At 46.3% G+C, this 16,967-nt stretch overlaps 1 protein-coding gene across 4 annotated transcripts in view; it reads right to left on the minus strand.

Annotated features, from left to right (window-relative positions):
• The window catches only part of CD177 (CD177 molecule), a 34,989-nt gene extending 23,351 nt beyond the window's left edge, over window positions 1-11,638 (minus strand). The window contains exons 1-2 of one of the 4 annotated variants that reach the window (XM_053210734.1): window positions 11,503-11,638; window positions 11,029-11,140 (exon numbers count right to left, since the gene is read on the minus strand). In XM_053210734.1, coding sequence (XP_053066709.1) covers window positions 11,029-11,074 — 46 coding nt within the window. In that variant the 5' untranslated portion in view covers window positions 11,075-11,140; window positions 11,503-11,638. Of the gene's footprint in view, window positions 1-11,028; window positions 11,141-11,500 lie in introns of those variants that run through there. The other 3 variants (XM_053210735.1, XM_053210736.1, XM_053210739.1) reach the window with 3 other exon arrangements.
• Between the last annotated feature and the right edge of the window lie 5,329 nt (window positions 11,639-16,967).

A 16,967-nucleotide genomic window follows, 5' to 3' on the forward strand; every position in this document is an offset into this window, starting at 1 on the left:
AGGTAAATATACATAATGTAAGAATATTACAATATATTATTTATTTTTAGGATACCTTTGTTTATCACGATCCCTCATCCAACCCAGTGGTAGGCAGAAACTCAACCAGTTTGAATAAACTCAGCCGCCCCGGGGTTTTCTCCAGTCACTTCCAATTTCAGCTCCGTCAGTTCAGGGCTTTCTCCTTTTCTACCCTCCTCACTCGGGGCGTGGCTACAGGACTGGTGGGAAGGAGGTGAGGGTCTGGTTTTCGCCTCTCTGCTGCTCATGTCCAAGTGCCTGCGGTTGCCTGGCAGCTGGCTCCCGTTCCTGTTGGTGCCCACCGGGAACCTCCAAACCTGTCTGGGCACCAATGGGCACCCACGCGGGTCCCCTCGGCTCTGTCATCCCTTTCGGCTACATCGGGGTCTCTCCCAATGGCTTTCGAGTGCCACCGCGGTGCTTCAGGAGCATAGGAAACTTTCGGAGTGGTGGGTATGTCCCTAATCTTGACTGTGGTAAGAGTGAAGCTTCTCAAGGTATACACAGGTCAAAAGTCATCAAGTGTTATGCTCTGAATATATGCAGTACACTGCTTGGCCATCACGCCTCCATAAAGTTGTAAAAACCAAAAAGAAAGCGAGCACCAACCGTCACACGGTAACAGTTTGTTTCTCAGTCCTTCCTTAAATTACCATTTCTTGACGAGTGAGAGCAGAGATGGAGGAGAGGGCTGTTACACCAAGAAAATTAACTCTGTGTTCGCTGGCCTGCCAGATGCCAAGCCATCCCGTTCCTTCCTACTGTCCCCAGTGAGTCAACTGGCTTCTTCTCAACACAGGAAAATCTCCGGGATGTTCCCCTCCACTTCTCTGCTCTCAAAGCCAGCGTCGGCCTGGCCTCGGGAGGCGACCGAAGGGCTCCCTTCTGTGAATCGGCAGCACTTCCTTGCGTCCATTCCTCCTTAACCTTCCGTCGGCCGTGTGGAACAACACTGCGCGGTATCTCGGCATTTCTTGGTGCCATCCCAGAACTGAAGGTCCTCCATGTGCTCCCACATCCTAGGCCAAAACCATAATCTCAGCGTGTGTCTAGCCTGAGAACGTGGAGTCTCTGGTCCTAATCAAATATCACTCGCCGGTGTTTTGCTTCTGTGCCTTCAGCATCACGCGATCACATGCTACGTTTCCTTGTCGTCAGCACCAACCAATCTCCTTTAAAAGCCCCTTCATCAGGGGCGCCTGGGTGGCTCGGTCTGTTAAGCGCGATTTTGGCTCAGGTCATTATCTCATGGCTCCTGAGTTTGAGCCCCACATCGGGTCCTCTGCTGTCAGGGGTGGAGCCCATTTCAGATCCTCTGTCTTCCTCTCTCTGCCCTTCTCCCGCTCTCGTGTGTGCACACACACTCTCTCTCTCTCTCAAAAATAAACATTAAACAATTTTTTTAATTAAAAAAAAAAATAGAAGTCCTTTCATCAGTTTATAACTTCACACTTGCCCACTGCCTTCTTCTCCATTATTTACTGTTACTACTCAGTACCTGGCTCTCTCTCCTTAACCACCTCCCCTCTACTGACCTTTTTCTTTCTGTCCTCTTCCTCATTGTCATCACAAGTCCATTGAAAATACTGTACCATGGAATACTACTTGGCAATGAGAAAGAATGAAATCCTGCCATTTGCAGCAACGTGGATGGAACTGGAAAGTATTAGGCTGAGTGAAATAAGTCAGTCGGAGAAAGACAGATGTCATATGTTTTCACTCATATGTGGATCTTGAGACACTTAACAGAAGACCATGGGGGAAGGGAAGGGGAAAAAATAGTTACAAACAGAGAGGGAGGGAGGCAAATCACAAGAGACTCTTAAATACAGAGAACAAACTGAGAGTGGATGGGGAGGGGAGGAATGGGTGATGGGCATTGAGGAGGGCGCTTGTTGGGATGAGCACTGGGTGTTGTATGTGGGTGACAAACCACAGGAATCTACCCCAAAAACCAAAAGCACACTTCACACACTGTATGTTAGCCAGTCTGACAATAAATTATATTAAAAAAATAAAAATAAAAATAAATATGGAAGGGGCTATTAAAGCAGAAAGAAAAGAAAAGAATGTACCAACCTTGAAATGTCAATTAAATGCCTCCCACATTGAACAACTATAATATAAAGGAAGAGAGTAATAGGATCTGTATAGTGGTAAAATTTCTACATTATGCTTGAAATGGTAAAATTCTGATTCTAAAGAGATTGTGAAAAGTTAAGTATGAATATTATACTCCCTTGAGCAATCACTAGAAATATGACACAAGGGTAATTATTAATGACCAATTATTATAAAAGACCAGTAAGTTAAAATTACAAGAGACCTATTATTAAAAGATCAATAATCAGAATAGATTAAAAACATGAGCCAACCATAAACTGTCTATAAGAAATCATTGCAAATACAATGATGCAGGTAGGAGAGAAGCAAAATGATAAAATGCTACACTTGTACTTCTACCTCAAATGGAGTAACAGGGACTGGATTTATTTTCCTACATAAAACAGCCAAAAAAGCAGAGAAAATACATGAAATAATAATTTTCTTTTAAAACATTTTTTTAGTGTTTATTTTTGAGAGAGAGAGAGACAAGAGAGAAATGGAGACACAGAATCCGAAGCAGGCTCCAGGCTCTGAGCTGTCGGCACAGAGCCTGATGCGGGGCTCGAACCCACAAGCCATGAGATCATGACCTGAGCTGAAGTTGGATGCTTAACTGACTGAGCCACCCAGGCACCCTGAAATAACAATTTAAAAACAACAAAGGACAGTAATCCTTGAGAAATGGGAAAGGAAACAAGGCAAACCCTATCAATTACATCAACTTTCTGTCTTGAGAGTTTCCAGACCATGGTACAGGGAGCGAGAACTCAGGGGGTGCCTGGCTCCCTGTCTGAGTTGAGGATAATCCAGAACTCAGAATCTAAGGAAATCGAGGCAGCTAGAGTTTGCAGGACAGAATGCCACTGCGGAGAGAACAATGTAGAGAGAGAACTCTGGAGATCCGCAGAGGGTCCCCCTTGACCGTGCAGCTGAGTGCTAATCATCACATATGTGTGAGAAAACTAGCAGGACTGGGGTAAAAACAACCTGAAAGGATCAGACATGAGTCCTGGCACTCACGTAGGGCAGGGAATAATGACTGTTGCCAGAGTATTGAATTGAATTGATTCATAACCCCTGATTTGCCAGAATTGAAATATTCATAACCCCTGGGGCACTGGACTCAGGAACCTCTTGCCTCAGTAATAGAAATAATTAGCCCCAGGCAAGCAGTGTTCCAGACCTGCCTAACAAATCATAAAAGCAAGACCCAAAAGTATCAAACTGTTTCCAAATAGCTAAACCGAATTCTAGAACAAGGGTCAAGAAGACTTACAGGTACACAAAAATATTGAGCACCAAACAAAGGTAAAATTCACAATGTCCATGCTACTATTAGTTATAAGAAAGCTGGAGTGGCTATTTTACTATTAGCAAAGTGTATTTCACACCAGAGAACACCATCAAGGATAAAGAAGGTCATCTCATACGACAAACAAGTCAATTCATCACAAGGACATAACTATTAAAGATGTATGTCCTCGGTAATAGAGTTTTAAATCCATGAAACAAAAACTGAAAGAATCGCCAGGCACTTATCCCAGAGAAAGGAAAATTTATGTCCCTCCCAAATCCTGTACGTGATTGATCATAGAAGCTTTGCTTGTAATAGTCAAAACACCTTCTAATAGGTAGATGTTAAACAACCTCAGTAATTAAAAAGGAACTACAGAGGGGCATCTGGGTGGCTCGGTCGGTTGGGCGGCCGACTTCGGCTCAGGTCATGATCTCACGGTCCGTGAGTTGGAGCCCCGCGTCGGGCTCTGTGCTGACAGCTCAGAGCCTGGAGCCTGTTTCGGATTCTGTGTCTCCCTCTCTCTGACCCTCCCCCATTCATGCTCTGTCTCTCTCTGTCTCAAAAATAAATAAACGTTAAAAAAAAATTTTTTTTAAGGAACTAAAGATACACACAACAACTTGGGTGGATCCCAAAGGCATTAGGCGGAATGGAAAAAGTCAATCTCAAAAGGTCACATGTTATACAACTATGCTTATGTAACATTCTTGAAATGGCAAAATTGTTGAGAAGAGGTCTATTTTATTTCACTGAATATATCCAAAATATTGCCATTTCTACGTGTCATATAAAAATTTAATGAGATGTTTTGCATCCTTGTCATACTAAGTCTTAAAAATGCAGTCTTTTACATTCATCCTAATTTGGATTTGCCCACATTTCAAGCGCACTATCTGCAGGTAACTAGTGGCTACCACAATGGACAACAAAGGTCTAAACAACAGGAAATACCCATTCAAATCTGTTGCCCATTCTTTACCGTGGTGCTTGTTTTATTTTATTTTTTAATGTTTGTTTATTTTTGAGGGAGGGAGGGACAGAGCACTAGGGGGGGAGGGTCAGACAGAGAGGGAGACACAGAATCCGAAGCAGACTCCAGGTTCTGAGCTGTCAGCACAGATCCTGACTTGGGGCTTGAAACCACGAACTGTGAGATCATGACCTGAGTCGAAGTCAGATGCTTAACTGACTGAGCCACCCAGGCGCCCTGATCTACTGGTAATCTTATTGAGAATCCTTTGCATTGGTGATTTGCTTCTCTTGGTGCTTTCAAGATTTTCTCTTTGTCTTTGACTTCTGAATGCTTGGTTATAATGTGTCTCAGTGAGGGGCTCTTTAAGTCCATTGTATTTGGAGTTTATTGAGCTTCTGGGATGTTTATATTCATGTCTTTCATCAAAATTTGGAAAGTTTTCAGCCACAACTTGGAAACAACCCAAATGTCCATCAGTATTTCTTCAAATATTCTTACTACTTTCTCTCTCTCTCCTTCTTTTGGGACTCCCACAACATGTGTATTTATTCACTTGCTGGTATCCCACAGGACTCTTAGGTTCTGTTTACCTTTCTTCAACCTTTTTTTTTTTCCTGTCTCAGACTTGAAAATTTCCATTATCCTACACTCAAGTTCATTGGTTCTTTCTTCTGCCTACTCAAATTTGCCTTTAAATCCCTCTACTGAATTTCTCATTTTAGTTATTGTAACTTCCAGCTGCAGAATTTCTTTTTGGTTTCTTTTTAGGTTTTCTATCTCTTTATTGATATTTTCATTTTGTTCCCATGCTCTCTTCTTGACTTCCTCCACATCCTCCTTTAATTCCTTGAGCATCTTTAAGACAGTTAAAGTCTTTGTCTAACATATCTGCCATTAGGTCCTTTTTGAAGACAGTTTCTGTTGGTTTATTGTTTCTCCTTTGAGTACCACATTATCCTGTTTTTTTGTATGCCCTGTGATGGTTCGTTGTTGTTGTTCAACACTGGACATTTGAGTCTAATAATATGGTAACTCTGGATATCAGATTCTCCCCTTTCGTAGGGTTTGTTGTTTTTATTGTTTTTGTTTATATATATTTTTATTGTTGCAGATGGTCTCTTTGCTGAGGGTCAGCCTGAGGTATAAACTCTAGGTCCTCTTGGGTCTTTTCTGAGGCTTTCTTTGTGCATGTAATATTCCCCATATATGTAGTTATTTTTTGAATATCCTAGTCTTCTTTTTTTTAAGTTTATTTATTTATTTTGAGAGAGAGAGAGAGAGAGAGAGAGAATGAACAAGGGAGGAACAGAGATGGAGACAGAGAGAGGGAGAGAGAATCCAAAGCTGGCTCCACACTGTCAGCTCAGGGCCCGATGTGGGGCTTGAACTCGTGAACCATGAGATCATGACCTGAGCCAAAACCAAGAGTCAAACACTTAACCATCTGAGCCACCCAGGTGCCCCTGAATATCCTAGTCTAATGTCAAGCTCCCAAAGGAGAAAAAGTGAAAATGAAGGGAGGAGGAAAGGTGTCAGCCCTTCACATCCCCCAGAAGTCACTTCAGTGGGAGAGAAAGGGGCTTACGACAAAAGGGAGGTGCAACAACGATGACTGCCCATCTCTTTTGTCTGCAATTTTCATTTTGTTCACACGCTCTCTTCCTGACTTCCTCCACATTCCCTGAGCATCTTTAAGACAGTTAAAGTCTTTGCCTAACATATCTGCCATTAGGTCTTTTTTGAAGACAGTTTCTGTTGGTTTATTTTTTCTCCTTTGACCACCACATTATCAGAAGCAGCAATCAGCGATCAGAGCACAGACCCCCAATATTTGGAGAACAGAGCCCTTATTGCCCACGCTGGCTCCCACAGCTGCATACAAGTTGCTCCAGAAACACACGCACAACAGCCTGTCACATGGCTGGGAGTGGTGGATGGGTAGCCGCGACTGTGCTGAGAACTAAAACTGGCCAAACTTAACCACAATTTACCCTCCAAGCCCTCCCCTGGAAGTTGAAAGCCTTCAACGGACTCTGCAGAGTTCCAAAATCGTATCAGACAGATTCTGCCGGTGCAATTGTAGTCTAGGTGGAGAGACAGATTCCTGGTGCTTCCTATTCTTCCATCTTCCCACTGTTAGTCTTATGTTTTTTAAGTTTTATTTATTTGAGAGAAAGAGAGGGCCTGAGCATGTGCTCAGGGGAGGGGCAGAGAGAGAGAATCCCAAGCCGGCTGGGCACTGGGCACTGTCAGCGGGAGCCTGAGGTGGGCTCGATCTCACAAACCATGGGATCATGACCTGAGCCAAAATCAAGAGTCAGTCACTTAACCGACTGAGCCACCCAGGCGCCCCGGTTTGTCATATTTTTGTAAGCTTAGATCAACAGTCCTAACTACCACGTTAAAGGGCATTCGTGGGGCAGAGGAATGTGTTAAGTGACACCAAATGTATACAGTCAGCAAAATCCAGACTGTGGGGACTCTGCAAGACAATGACTTGGCTTTGTAAAAAATTATGTTTACAGGAGAGAAAAAAAAAAAAAGATGGGAAGCTATAACTTAAAAGAGACTTAAACACACAAAACCAAGTGCAATGTGTGGACCTCATTTGGAGCCTGACTTGAAAAACCAGGAAAAATATTTTTATGAGACCAAAAAGGAAATCTATTAATTGACTGGTTATTTAACCATCTTAGATATTTTAAATTCTATTAGATATAAGAACTAAAACCACGTATTTCAACATGACAATGGTTTTTTCCTTGAAAGTCTTGCCTAGAAGGAAAAGGCTGTAAAAACTCACTTATCAGACAACAGCTTGTTTATCAAGACTGTTTCAAGACCCCCATTTGTTGTGTTCACTAATCCTAAACTTTTTTTTTTAATGTTTAACGTTTATTTTTGAGAGAGACAGAGTGTGAGAGGGGGAGGGGCAGAGAGAGAGACAGACACAGAATCCAAAGCAGGCTCTGGGCTCTGAGCTGCCGGCACAGAGCCCGATGGGGGGGCTCGAACCCACGAACCGTGAGATCATGACCTGAGTCGAGATCAAGATGCTTAACTGACCGCACCACCCAGGTGCCCCTAATCCTAAACTATTCTGTCCCAATCCTTGCCTAATCCTAGCCAGTTTCTTGCTATGAAGAGCCTGCCTCAAACAGCCTTACTTGACTTTGCCTTCTGTGGCACCACTGTGACTCTGGTGGTCTTTGTAAGAGGGTCAACTGTGAACCGGTATAATAGTTTTTTGTGCCACGTTTATTTTAAAAAGGGGAAGTTTATCTCCTTGAAGGCATATATTGAAGGATTTACATATTTAATGAAAATAAGACTGAGACTTGCTTCAGTACCATATGGGAGCGAGAACGGGTGGAGCATAGAGAAAATGAAATTGACCATAAGGTGATCATTATTGAAGCTTGTTGGTAGCTACATGGGGTCTCCTACACTCCTTTTGTCTACTTATGTACATGTTTGAAATTGTCTGTAATAAAAAGGTTTATTCAGTGTGCTACTCAGACCACAACATTGGAGTTACGCTTAATCATCTCTTCTTCTCCTATGATGTGGCCAACCCATTAGCATATCCTACAGATATTCAGAATTCCTCTAGAACCTGACCATTTCGCATTACCTCTGCTTCCCCACCCAAGCACCACCATTTCCCCCCTTGATTATTGCAATAGTTAATGGTCTCCATGCTTTAGCCCTTGCCCTCCCTCAACCCCATTCTGTTCTCAACACAGCAGCCAGAGTGATCCTTTTAAAAAATAAGTCTAGGGGCGCCTGGATGGCTCAGTCGGTTGAGCGTCCGTCGGCTCAGGTCACGATCTCACGGTTCGTGGGTTCGAGCCCCGCATCGGGCTCTGTGCTGATAGCTCAGAGCCTGGAGCCTGCTTCGGATTCTGTGTCTCCCTCTCTCTGCCCCTCCCCCACTTGTGCTCTGTCTCTCAAAAATCAATAACCATTAAAACAATTTTTAAAACTTCTTCTCAAAACATTGCAATGGCTCTCCCTCTCACTCAAAGTTCTTACAATGGCCTACAAGGTCCTACACTCTCTGTCCTCCCACCCTTTGTCTCTCTGACTTCATCTCCTAAGTCACACCCTTTGGGCCACTTCAGTCACACTGGCAGCCGTCCTGTTCCACCAATGCACCAGGCATGCTCCCCCCTCAGGACATTTGCACTTACCGCTCCTTCTGGTCTATGATGCCACCTCCTTCAGGTCTTTACACAAATGTCCCCTTCTCAATGAGGCCTTTTCTGACCCCCGCCCCTCATTTAAAATTGCAAACATCCTGTCTCCCCACCCAGACACTCCCTCTTCCCCATCTTTTTTTTTTTTTCTTTTGTACTCATTGCCATTATACATCATGCTTGTCTACAGTACTGTCTCTTTCCTTAAAACAAGCCCCACGAGAGCAGGGATTTCTGTCTGTTCTGTTCCCTCCTGTAGCCCCAGTGACTAGAAAGGGCCTGGAACAGAATAAGTGCCCAGTCAATATTTATCCAATGACTGTGGTCACTAGTGTCTTCTGTACAGTGTCCTCGGCCACTGCACTATTCCTCCGGGGTTAAAAGTTAGCTGTTAGGTCCTGATGGGATAATTAGGGGGAAAAAAGCCTTGATTTTTTTTTTTAATGTTTATTTTTGAGAGAGAGAGAGCACAAGTGAGGGAGGGGCAGAGAGGGGGACAGAGGATCCTAAGTGAGCTCTGCACTAAAAGCAGAGAGCCCGATGCAGGGCTCAAGCTCAACTGTGAGATCATGACCTGAGCTGGAGTCAGACACTTAACCAACTGAGCCACCCAGGCATCCCGAAAGTCTTTATTAAAAAAAAATAATAATAAATAAATAATAATAATAATAATAATAATATATATACACACATATACATATGTACATATATGTATATGTATATATATGTATATGTATATATATGTGTGTGTGTATATATACATATATACATATATATATATATATATATATATATATATATATATATGTATAAATATATATCCTAAGGGAAGAGAGGTAGGGTCCTAGCCCAGCAGTCTGTGTAAATGACGCTCTCTGGGAGCCAGAGTCTGTGAAGGGTGCCGCTGGGGCCAGGCCCTTGGACCGTGGCATCACCCATAAATCGTCCAGTGTGCTGGGAGACTGGAAAAAGTGTGCACTTTCTCCTCCTAGGAACGCACAAAATGCAAACGAAACAATAAGTTACTTTGGCAGCTTTACAAACAAGGGAAGGCGATGGGCAGAAATGAGCAAACTTTGTTCAAGGCACACTTTTAAAGCAGCGTTTGATTTTCTGGGCACGTCTTCAGACAGATGCCTCCGATTTCTACCTCTTTTTAAAATACCGACATACTTAACATCACGAAATCAAAAATACCAGTGTGCACTTTGGAACGACCGTTTGGCAGGACCTACCAAGACTATACATATGGGTGCCTTATGACCTACCAATTCCACATCTGGGTATATCCCCAAGAAAAGTGATTGCGTATATCCACATACAAGAATGCCCACGGCAGTTCTATTCATAATAGCTAAAAACTAGAAACAGCCCAAATGTCCACCACCAACAGACTTGGGAAATAAATGTGGTATATTCGTAAAATGAAACGCTTCCCAGCATTTTTTTAAAAATAACAATACTGCCGTATGCAACAACATGGTGGACCCTCACGACATAATGTTGAAAGAAGCCAGAGACAGAAGAATACATAATTGTATGATTCCTTTTATATAAATGTCAGAAACAAGCAAACCCAATTCATGGTGAGAGAAATCAGAAAGTGGCTAGCTCTGGATGGTGTTGACTAGGAGGGGGCACGAGGGAACCTTCTAGAATATTAGAATATTCTAGTGGTGCCCGGGTGGCTCAGTGGGTTTTCCACTCTGGATTTCAGCTCAGGTCACGATCTCATGGTTTGTGAGATCGAGCCCCACAGCAGTGTGGAGCCTGCTTCTGAGTCCCTCTCTCTCCCTCTCTCTGCTCCTCCCCCACTCACACTTGCTCTCTCTCAAAATAAATAAACAAAATTAAAGAAAAGGAAGATTCTATATCTTGACCCAGGTGGTAATTACATATATATATACACATATGTATGTACATGTATACAATTACCTAAATTCCTTGAGCTGCACACCTCAGCTTTGTGCTTTAAGTCATACCCCAATAAAAAAGTTAAAATTCTTAAAAATTATAAAGAAAATAGAATAATGGCTGCTACTGTTAGTACCTTCAAGACCTGAAGCGCCAGAATGCAGGGCTGGCCTGGTGAGGTACCCGTGGAGAACAGGGCCAGGTTCTAGGATCCCCTCTCTCTCCACAAGGTGGCTCTCTCCCCTCAAGTCTCCTTCCCGATCCTCTGGGGAAAACTCAGGAAATCTCCCAGGAAGAGGAGGAGTGTGTGCTCTGGAAACCACAGTGTGGGACGACCTGGGACAAGAATGCTGTGTAATGACGCCGGCGGCCTCACTACAGAAGAGTATTGCCCTTTCAAAGCAAAGCCTCGAATCCCAGTTCCGCCATTTTCTAGCTCTGTGGCCTTGGGAATGTTCCTTAACGTCTCTATGCCTCAGTTTCCTCATTGGTACAGTCGAAATAATAATAGTGCGTACCTTGTGGCGTGGTTGGTGGTGGTGGTGCTGTTACTGTTGTTGGCATGAAGCGGGTTCACCCTCACGGAACTCTCAGAACCTCACCCGGCACGGAAGAGGTCAATGTCATTACCTGAGTTAATATTAAGAGACAAAATGTCAGTAACGGATAGGGGAACACCTGGTATCTCACTTCCTCGGGGACCAAGCAGGTACTGGAGGCCCGGCTGAGCTGGAGATGAAGAGAGTCTGTTCTGGCTTCTATGGTCTTTTCTAGAACCTGATGACCTACTCACGGTGGCCCCAGCGAGTACCGGTCCAGATCTGTGGCTCAGGGGGTTTGGCTGGTCTTTCTGTAGCTCTCAGAGCTCTGTACCTCAGTGTGGGAAGCAGAATAACGGTCCCCGCCAGAGATTTCTACACCCCCATCCCCTCCGGACCTGTGAATATGGTACCTGACAGGGCAAAAGCGACATTGTCAGTGTCGTTAAGTACCTTGAGACGTGGAAGTTACCCTGGATTACCTAGAAAGATCCAAGGTAATCACCTGGGTCCTTATAGGAGGGAGGCAGGAGGATCAGAATCAGAAAAGTGGAAACGAGAACAGACGCAGAAGTCAGAGTGATACGGCTAGGAGCCAGGGAACACAGGCCGATGCTGGATGCTGGAAAACACAAGGAGCGGATTCTCCCCTAGAGCCTCTGTAAGAACTGTGGGGGCCAGGCCGCCCCGAGATCTTTGCCATGGAGACTTTTTGAATTAAAAAGCAATGGAGGGGCTGCGCCTGGGTGGTTCAGTCGGTTGAGTGTCTAACTCTTGATTTCCACTCCGGTCACGATCTCGCGGTTCGTGAGGTCAAGCCCCGCATCGGGCTCTGCGCTGAAAGTGCCAAGGGATTCTCTCTCTCTCTCTCTGCCCCTCCTCCCATAGCTCGCACACTTGCTTTCTCTCTCTCTCTCTCTCTCTCTCTCTCTCAAAATAAATAAATAAAAACTTAAAAAAAAATAAAGCAATGGAAACCCAGAAGATTCAGGCTCTGTAATTTTCCCTCAGTGGACTAAAAAGAATTTAGATCAAGGACCTGATGCAGGAAGAGAGACATCAGAATAGATAATTACATTATGATATGAACTAGGTATGGTGGGCAGGAACTTACTGGCAAGGCCACTCTGATCAAAGCCCTCTCTCTGTCCCATTGTTTCTGGGTGGCCCAGCAAACATTTGTTTCCCAAACATTACTGTTTGTTTCATCGTTGTGTGAATTGCATCCCTTTCCTCTGAAATCCCAGACATGCCTGCTCCCTTCTCCTCCATTCAAAAGGACACATAGAGGTGGGCCCGGGTGGCTCAGTTTGTTGGGCGACTGATTTCAGCTCAGGTCATGATCTCACGGTTCGTGGGTTCAAGTCCCACGTCAGACTCTGTGCTGTCAGCTCAGAGCCTGGAGCCTGCTTTGGATTCTGTGTCTCCCTCTCTCTCTCTCTCTCTGCCCTTCCCCTACTCACACTCTGTCTCTGTCTCTCTCTCAAAACTGAGTAAATATTCAAAACAAAAAAGGACACACAGACCTCATTTTTGCCTGAGTGTCTGGAATCTCCATGTCTGTGTGGCTTTCCTGTATGTACACCTGTTAAATTTGATTTTCTCCTGTTAGCCTGTCTCATGTCAATTTGACTCTTAGTCCAGCTAGAAGGAGCTAGAAAGGGACAGGAATTCTTGCTCCCTGGCAAAACACAGCCTTTGACATTAGCCCCGTAAGACCTATTTCAGATTTGGGACCTCCGGAACCATAAGGTAGCACAGCTGTGTTCGTTTAAGCCGCTAAGCTTGTGGTCAGCTTGTTACGCAGCAACTGGGAACTAATACACTCGAGTCCAAGCAATGTCTGGGCAACCCGGTGGCATCTATAGTTGTACATCTGAATTTCCTTCATTTATTAAAACGGCACATGCAATCACATGGTTCAACATTCAGTAAGTACGTAAGCCACCTTGGCTGACCATCTGCATACCCCTGGACCCTGCACTGCCCGTTCTGCCTACGTTCTCGGCAGAAATGCACAGGTGTGTCCACCAAAGGACCTCTACAAGAACGTTCCTAGCACCGCTATTTGTTGTTGCCAAAATTTGGAAGTGACTCAAATGCCTGTCGGCAGTGGAATAAAGAAACACACTCGTCATTTAATACGCGGCCACCTTGGGCCCCGAATCTGCCCTTCTCGGTGCTCACAGCAGGGAGGGGTGCCTGGAAGGCTATGACCCTTAGTAATCACTTATAATATCAACATTCAGTATTTAGGGTGGTTACGAGCAGGGCGGAGGGGGAGGTTTGAAGCACTTTCCGGATGTCACCTGATCTCATCTTCACAGCAACACTATAAGGTCAGTGCCTTTATTATCCCCATTTCACAGATGGGGAAACTGAGGCACGGGTCATCTAAACAAGATGCCAAGGCATGCTTACGAGGGCCGAACGGGTATTTGGACCCAAGCAGTGTGGCTCTACTGTAGGAGACATGGAAAGTCACAGCAGATGCAGCCCGGGAGCCGGAAGCTTGTCCCCTGACAGCTGGGAAATGTAGAACATTCAGGGCCCAAACCACAAGAGGCCAGCTACCTCAAGACCCTGTCTGGAAGCACTTTCTAATCCGTGGGCTGTCCCTACAAATCGGCAGCCTTCCCAGGAGGCTGGTGGGCATACGCTGAGGGTGCCAGAGTCAGAACTCATAATGTCCATCCCAGCTCCAGACTGGGTGCAGGACCTTTGTTCCCGGTCCGATGGTCAGTGCTGGGGACGCCCTTAGGGACACAGTGATGGGCACCATGGAGCAAGGGGTAGCCAGGAGTATCTTCAATATTGCAAAAGCCTAACACTTGAGCCAGGTGGTTAGCGCTGGGGCAGAATACCATCCCTCAGTGGCCAGGACATAGCAGAAAAATCGAGTTCCGATGGGTAAAACACAGGGAAATTAATTAGCACTCCAAATGCATCGGGAGGAACGATAAATCTTCCAAATGTGGAAGACCGGGTTTGGGTTTGCCACATCAGCTGTAAAAGCTTCACTGTTATTACAGGCATGAGCCTTGAGGATAGGGAGGCCACTCCAGGAGACCAGGAACCGGGGAAAACCCACACCCAGAGTTACTGTAAGAATGACAGCTAGGGGGTGCCTGGGTGGCTCAGTCCGTTGAGCGTCTGACTCTTGATTTCAGCTCAGTCATGATCTCATGATTGGTGAGAAGGAGCCCCGCGCTGGGCTCTGCATGGAGCCTGCTTGAGATTCTCTCTCTCTCTCTCTCTCTCTCTCTCTCTCTCTGCCCCTCCCCCACTTGTGCACACACACGCATTCCCTCTCTCAAAAGAAAAAAAAATGACAGCTCTATTCTGCATGTTGCTGAAGACATGGGCCTGGCCTCAGGCCATCTCTAATCTGCTGGTGACAGCCCGGCCAGCCTCACTTTACCCACAGACATTCCAGGACCATCTGGGTCCAGTTATTTTTACAAGCGGCAAAAGTCCTGGGAAACTCTTGTGCAAGCCTCTAAATATCTCTCACTTGTAAACTGGAGTTAATCATAGTTCTGGCTCTACAGAGCTTCTGTGACAATTAAGCGGCCTCCTCACGTCGTGTGCACGGAACCAGGCGGGAGTACAGGAAATACAGGAATGCAGGAAAACCTAGATTGATGTATATTTGATAGATATAAATTAATCTAGATTAAAACTCCCAGGGGCGGGGTGCCTGGGTAGTTCAGTGGATTAAGCATCTGACTTTGGCTGAGGCCATGATCTCACGGCTCTTAAGTTTGAGCCCCACATCGGGCTTTGTGCTGTCAGCACAGAGCCCACTTTGGATTCTCTGTCTCCCTCTATCTCTGCCCCCTCCCCTGCTCTCTCTCTCTCTCCCTCTCAAAAGTAAGTAAGAACATTAAAAAGAAAAATCCCAGGAGCGCCTGGCTGGCTCAGTCGGTGGAGCATGTGACTCTTGATCTCGGGGTTGAGAGTTCGAGCCCCACAATGGGTACAGAGATTACTTGAAAAAATAAAATCTTAAAAAGAAAAACACAAAAACAGGTAATGAAGTGACCACAATTAAATATCAAGGCAGTCACTCATCAACCAGCAAACATGGATGTTCTCAAAGCTTCCTGCCAACTTCCTGTAGACAACCACACCCAAGTAAGAAATGCACACACAACAGCCTCTTTGCCCGGCCATCCTCTCCTGCTTGGTTCCCTTCCCCCACCCAAAGCCTGTCCGCCTGGAGCCTGGGAGTTCCCTTCAAAGAAGCCCTGCACGGGAGCTCCTGGGGTCTTCTCTCAAATGGCCTCCCACCTCTTCCGCCCCAGAGACCCTGAGCTGATGACCAACTCTGTAGATTGCACGGCTGGCCCCGGTCGGTCCCCATGTAACGCCAACGCCACGGTTACAGGACCCTGGCTTGGCCTTGTGACTTGCCTTTGCCAACAGCACGAGGGGGAAGTAACAGACCGCCGCTTACAATTGTAGGTGTCATGTGAGGGGCCTTGGGTGGTTCCACTCCACCTCCGGGAGGACAAGCCCAGGCTAGCCTATTGGAAGGTGACAGACACTTGGAGTAAAACCAAGTCTCCCGGCCACCCCAGCCGAGACCAAGCTAGATCAGCGAGCAGCTGACCCGCAGACATACGAGCGTCCAGGAGACCTCTCCATCCAGTCCCCGCTGAAACTGGCCACCCGTGACCTTGTGAGCTTAAATAAAGGCTACCGAGTGTGGGGGCGGTTTGTTACAGAGCATTTTACCGTAGCAACAGAGCCTGCGGCGGGAAACCTGCAGACCCTGGTCAAACCTTTAGGCCGGGCTGCTCGGATGGGAATCTCATCTCCACAAGTTAACTCTTAGCTGAGTTGTCTTAAGATTCTTCATCTCCAGGGGCGCCTGGGTGGCTCAATCGGTTGAGCGTCCGACTTCGGCTCAGATCATCATCTTGCAGCTCGTGAGTTCGAGCCCCGCATCGAGCCCTGCATCGGGCTCTGCGCTGAGCACAGAGCCTGCGTAGGGTTCTCTCTCTCTCCCTCTCTCTGCCCCTCCCCCACCCTCGTGGGTTTTCTCTCTCTCCCCCCCCCTCAAAATACATGCATAAATAAACGATGTTCTCATCTGTAAAATGGGGTGGTAGTGGTTCTAAGGGTTGTTTTGGCATTCAGGAGGTGTTCCTACCGCACCGTGTCAGGAGTAGGAGACAAGGCCCTCGCGAAGGGACACCCAAGCGGGGCACGTGCATGAAAACGTCAGGTGGAGCGAACTGCTGTGTAGACAAGTACAGCCGAGCGAAGGGATGGGGGGCTGGGGGTGAGGGAGGCAGGCTGCTTTTGATAAGGTGGTCAGGGAAGCCCACTCGGAGGAGGTGACCTGCCAGCAGACACGGGAAGAAGAGGGAGAGGAAGCGACGTGCAGCTGGAGAGGGAGAGCTGTCCAGCAGAGCACACAGCCAGTGCAAAGGCCGGGAGGGGGGCGTGCAGGTGGTGAGACGGAAGAAGGCTGGGGTGGGGTGGGCACGGAGCAGAGAGGCAGGAGGAAGTGAGTGTCCGAGCGCCCGCAGTGATGGGATCATGAGGAACCAGGAGCTTGCACATTGTCGTTGCGAAAGTGAAACCAGTTAATATGTGGGAAGCGCTCAGGACAGGGCCTGGGTCGTGGTGAGTGTCCAGGAAGTGACGGCCTTTACTTTCCTATCCACACCTTATCCACAAAATGTGGTGTCTCCCTGCTCGGGGGTCCTAAGAGGAAAATCCCTGTGGGATGGTTGCCCTTTCCTGGAACTAAGGAGAAAGAGGCTCACTGAGGGAATCCTGACAAGGGAAATGCACTTTTGACTCTGAGTTGGTGACGCTTGAGTTCCTGTAAGACTGAGTCCAGGGGTGCCTGGCTGGCGCAGTCAGTAGAGCCTATGACTCTTGATCTCTGAGTCATGAGTTCA

Source organism: Acinonyx jubatus, chromosome E2, assembly GCF_027475565.1.
Source record: "Acinonyx jubatus isolate Ajub_Pintada_27869175 chromosome E2, VMU_Ajub_asm_v1.0, whole genome shotgun sequence".
NCBI classification, from domain to species: Eukaryota; Metazoa; Chordata; class Mammalia; order Carnivora; family Felidae; genus Acinonyx; species Acinonyx jubatus.